Source organism: Anomalospiza imberbis, unplaced genomic scaffold, assembly GCF_031753505.1.
Source record: "Anomalospiza imberbis isolate Cuckoo-Finch-1a 21T00152 unplaced genomic scaffold, ASM3175350v1 scaffold_74, whole genome shotgun sequence".
Classification (NCBI taxonomy): Eukaryota; Metazoa; Chordata; class Aves; order Passeriformes; family Viduidae; genus Anomalospiza; species Anomalospiza imberbis.
This window is the reverse complement of record NW_027100356.1, coordinates 268513-273510: the sequence shown is the minus strand read 5'-3', so window position 1 is coordinate 273510 and position 4998 is coordinate 268513. Positions and strand designations below refer to the sequence as shown.

The 4998-nt window shown below is 64.6% G+C and overlaps 1 protein-coding gene across 1 annotated transcript; it reads left to right on the top strand.

The window, feature by feature from the left end:
• Positions 1-1158: 1158 nt before the first annotated feature.
• Positions 1159-3651, top strand: LOC137467665 (serine/threonine-protein kinase pim-1-like). The gene is made up of 4 exons (XM_068179113.1): positions 1159-1250; positions 1395-1445; positions 1640-2006; positions 2656-3651. Exons 3-4 carry the CDS (start codon positions 1751-1753, stop codon positions 2895-2897), a joined length of 498 nt encoding a protein of 165 aa, XP_068035214.1. The 5' UTR covers positions 1159-1250; positions 1395-1445; positions 1640-1750; the 3' UTR covers positions 2898-3651.
• Positions 3652-4998: the final 1347 nt, after the last annotated feature.

Below are 4998 nucleotides of genomic sequence, written 5' to 3'. Positions count from 1 at the left end.
AATGCAGTGCCTGGGTCAGATACAAATTCTGCATTCAGGGAATGTGCCCCGATAGGGTTTGATCCTCAGCGGGGACAATGCATGGCAGCGACCGAGGGGATTCCTGTTCCCCTGTGTAGGAGTCCAGACTCTGGGTCTGGGCTGAACAGGGCAAAGTTCCCGTGTTTGGACAGGCTCAGGGGCTGCCCCCGGGGAGCGGGGGGCTGGGCGCGGGGGCGAGCAGGCAACAGAAAAACGGACACGGGGACAAACGGCCCCGGAGCTTCAGTTGCAGCGGCAGCAGCGGCGGCGGCAGTCGCAGCAGCAGCAGCAGCAGCGAAAGCAGCAGCGAAAGCAGCAAAACCAGTCACTTTGAGGACTCCCTCGCCCGCTGTCCCGCACCCTCTCCCGCTCTCCCTTTCCCGGTGTCCCCTCCTCTCCCAGTCCCCCTCTCCCCTTGCCGGGCCATGTCCCCAGCCCGCCCCCGGCCCCGGGCGGGGCGGCCCCGTCCCCGCCCCGGTTCCCGGCCCCGGCCCCGCCCCGGTTCCCGGCCCCGTCCCCGTCCCCGTCCCGGTTCCCGGTCCCGTCCCCGTCCCCGGCCCCGGCCCCGGCCCTGTCCCCGCCCCGGTTCCCGGCCCCGTCCCCGTCCCCGTCCCGGTTCCCGGCCCCGTCCCGGTTCCCGGCCCCGGCCCCGTCCCCGTCCCGGTTCCCGGCCCCGGCCCCGTCCCCGTCCCGGTTCCCGGTCCCGTCCCCGTCCCCGGCCGTCCCGCCGGGGTCTCGCCTCCGCCCGGCTCTGGTCGTGCTGGCGGTGGCGCTGCTGGGCGGGCATCAGTGCCTGGAGCTCGGGCGGCACCGCCGCCCTCTGGCTCCGCCTGGCCCGAGCCCGGCCCCGGCCCCGACGTGGGCTCCAGTCCCGGCCCCGGCCCCGGCTCCTCCCGGGCCCCGCGGAGGACACACGCGGCGCGGCCGCTCCCGCCGCCCCCGCTGCGGCTTCCCCGGCCCGAGCTCCGCCGCTCGGCAGCGCGGCCGTCGGCCCCGAGCCGCCGCTGTCCCGTTCCAGGGACAGAACGCCTGGGGAGGGCCGGCCCGGGGCGCTCGGGGGGCGCTCGGGGGCCGCTCCTGGCCCCGGGCCGAGCGCTGACAGCCGCGTCCCGCCCGCAGGGAAGGCGCAGGAGGAGGCCCTGCAGGAGCGGTACCGGCTGGGTTCGCTGCTGGGCAGCGGCGGCTTCGGCAGCGTCTTCGCAGCCACGCGGCTCTCGGACGGCGCCCCGGTGAGCAGCGGGGCCGGCGGCGGGCGCAGGAGGAGGGGGCGGAGGTGGAGGAGGAGGAGGAGGAGGAGGTGGAGGAGGAGGAGGGGGATGGGGCTGCGCAGGGCAGGCGGGCGAGCTCAACTCGCTGCTCTCCCTTGCTCGCAGGTGGCCATCAAAAGGGTGCCACGGAACCGCGTACAGCACTGGGGCGAGCTGGTGAGTGAGCGGGGCCAGCGGCAGAAGCTGGGCAGGGATGAGCCGAGGCCCGGCAGGGTGGAAGCCACCAGGACACCTCGAGGGAGAGCGGGCGTAGGGCCAGCGCAGGGCGCAGAGCATCCCGGGCTGGCTGAGGGGTTCCCGACCCCCAGCACGGCATCAGCCCCACTGATGGCATCGCGCTCCTCCCGCAGCCCGACGGCACCAGCGCACCCCTGGAGGTCGTGCTGCTGGACAAGGTCTCCACTGGCTTTCCCGGTGTCGTCCAGCTGCTGGAATGGCTTGAGCTCCCCAACGACATCGTGATGGTGCTGGAACGCCCAGAGCACTCTCAGGACCTGCACCATTTCATTCGGGAACAGGTGGTCCTGTCCGAGGAGTTGGCGCGGGATCTGTTCCGCCAGGTGCTGGAGGCCGTGCGGCACTGCACCAGCTGCGGGGTCCTGCACAGGGACATCAAGCCCAAGAACATCCTGGTTGACCTGGCCACCGGGCAGGCCAAATTGATTGACTTTGGCTGTGGCACCTACCTGCAGGACACAGCCTACACTCGCTTTGCAGGTGAGCCCACGCAGGGGTGTGCTCTCAGTCCCGGCATCTCATGGCCCAACACCACACAGCCCAAGCTGGGTGTGGCAGCGGGGATTCTCCCTTTTGCTGCCCTTCATGGCACTGAGATTTCAGCTGAGCTGCTTTTGAGCAGGGCTGGGTGGGGAGCCAGCTTCCAGCCCTGCTGGCAGCCTTTGCCCACCACTCTGGGCAGGACTGAGGCTAGGGCTGGGCAGCCAGCCCAACAAAAACACCCCTGGGTGGGGTAGCAGAAAGGGGTGGCCAGAACCTGTGTCCCAGCCGGTTTGGGGTGCAGGTGAGAAAGGGCTTGGACTGCTCCACTCACCTGGTTTCTTTTGGCTTCATAATGGTTTTTGGGGCAGTGCAGGCAGGGAGGATGAGGGCATGGTTTTCCCAAGCACTGAGTGGGATTTTCCTCCTCATGGTCGGGCCTTGCCAGGGCTTCCACTGCTCTCTTCCAACCCCAGTGGCTTCTTTTCCATCCCCGAGTCTGTACACCTGTACACAAGTCCCAGGTGCTGGCAAGAGGGCAGCGGTCACCCCGTGTGCCACTGGGGCGGCCCCCACACACCCGGGGATGCTGGAGCCAGGCTCAGGGAGCAGCAGCGTCCCCCTGATGAACCCCATCTGTATTCCATAGGAACACGGTCATACAGCCCCCCGGAATGGACCCAGTTTGGCTGGTACTACGGCAAGCCAGCTACCATCTGGTCCCTGGGCATCCTGCTGCACCAGATGGTCTGCGGGGAGCACCCTTTCAGGAGGGGCTGGAACATCAGCTGTGACCATGAGCTCTCGCTGCCAGGACGGCTCTCTCAAGGTGGATCCTCATCTCTGGCCACGGGGGCAATACCAGTGCTGGGAGACAGCAGCAGCTCGTGAGCATCCCTCTCTGGCAGCTGCTGAGGAGGTGGCACATGTCCTGCTCTCCTCCAAAACAGGGAATTGATGGGGAAGTTTAGGCCCAGCTCTGAGCACATCCAGCATGGCCTGGGCACGGGAATAGTGGGGCAAAGCCAACAGGAGCCTTCTCCAACTGACCGGTGGTTTCTGGTTTCTCTGTCCAGAGTGCCAAGATCTGATCAGGAGGTGTTTATCCATGCTGCACTCGGACAGGCCCTCATTAGAAGAGCTGTTCCGTGATCCCTGGCTGCAGGATATTGATCTGCCCTAGAAGAAGGGAGAGAGCCACAGGCACACTTTGATGCAAGGCCCTGGTAAGTTACAGCTCCACACATGCCTTGGCAATCAGAAGCAAAGGAACGCAGACATTTTGTCCTGCCTGTGTCACTGCCCAGGGGTCATCAGATGGGAACATGCAGCCCTTGTGCTGGAGCTCAGCTGCTCTGCCCAGCACTGGTGGCCACCATCCGAGCTGGTTTTGCTTGTCCTGGTTCCCTGACAGCTGGGGCCCTGGGCAGAACCCTGACAGCCTGGGCTCACCCCAGGGAAGAAGAAGAAGCCCCTGGAGAAGCTGTACCAGGTGGGGCTGCTGCTGCTGGGGACAGTGAGGACGACATCAAGGATGACAACCTCTTCCTCCACCTGGTCACCGGCAGCTGAGGATGATGGACTTTGATTCTGGCACCTTCTCCAAAGCCAGGCTCCACAGGGAATTTGCAGGTGAGTCCACACACAGGGGGATGCTCCCAGATTTGGGCATTGCACAGCCTGGCCGGGAACCAAAGGTTCCCCCATTGCTGGGGCGGATGCAGCTGATCCTTCAGTCAGCTGCCAGGCTGCTTTTGGCAGGGCTGGGGGGATGGGCTGGGGTGCTGATGAAATGGGAGTGGGCTCCTGGCCCTGCCAACAGCCCCAGCACCCACCGTGCCCCGGGCTGGGGCTGGGGCAGCCAGCCCGACACAAAGAAACCCCCATGGTGGGAGCAGAGGTGGGACTCCAGAACCTGTGCAGGGGCTGCTTTGCTTTGCAGGCAAGGAAGGGCTTGGGCTGCTCCACTGCCCCTGTTTGCTTTGGGATCACCGTTATTTTGGAGGGCAGTGCAGGGGGAAGGGAGATAGCCTGGGCTTCCCTCACCTGTGGGTGGGTTTTTCCCTGGCCTGCAGGGGTTGGGCCTTCCTTAGCCCCTGACAGAGATAAGATTTTTGACCTTTTTTCTTGTTCCCCTTTTTGTCTGTAATCTATTTTCAATAATTTGTTGTGTGTTTTTCTAGAGGAAGCGTTCCAGGTGGGGTCCAGTCTGGATGGGGAAGTGCTTGGGAGCAGCTGTGGCGTGGATGGGCCGTGCCCTGGGAGAAGGATGAGGACATCGTTTGGGACCAGCTTTTCTTCCAGCGGGGGATGGCGTGAGGTGGGTCCGGTCTGCTTTGCATGGTGGGATCAGAGCTTTGGGGAGATGGCAGCGAGCACAGGAGCATCCTGCTCTGGGCAGCTGCTGAGGGCTGGATGTGCCGTGGCCGGCTGCAGGCTGGGCACATGTCCTGCCCTCCTGCTCTGCTCCCACAGGCAGCAGGGATGGGCAGCTCTGGGCACAGCTCTGGGCACGGCCAGCATGGCCTGGGCACTGCGGGCGGCTGGGACAAGGGGACAGGAGCCTTCAGCTGACGGGCGCTTTCTGGTTTCTCTCCTTGCAGCCAGGCTCTGCGGGTGCTGAGGCTGCTCTGGGCTCTGCCAGGGCTCTGCTGGAGCTCAGCACCGGGCCGCAATCAGCCAAAGAAGAAATGGGGTGACCTGCAGCACAGACCTGCTTGAGCATTTCAGCATCACAGCTCAAGTTTGCAGAGTGTACACCTCCAAGGGCAAACATGACACCACCCAAAAATTAAACTTGTTCAATAGCTTCTGAAATGAAATCAATCTGGGATGACCCCAAATGATATTTTGCAACTTGCTCAAGCTGTAGCTCAGCCCTTCTCTGAACTGTTCTCTCCCCCACCTGCCTTTTACTTCCCAACTGCTCCCTCTTGTCCCCCAGTGAGTTCCCAGCCCATGGCAGTCTCCATCACACTGTTGCCTTCCTTGG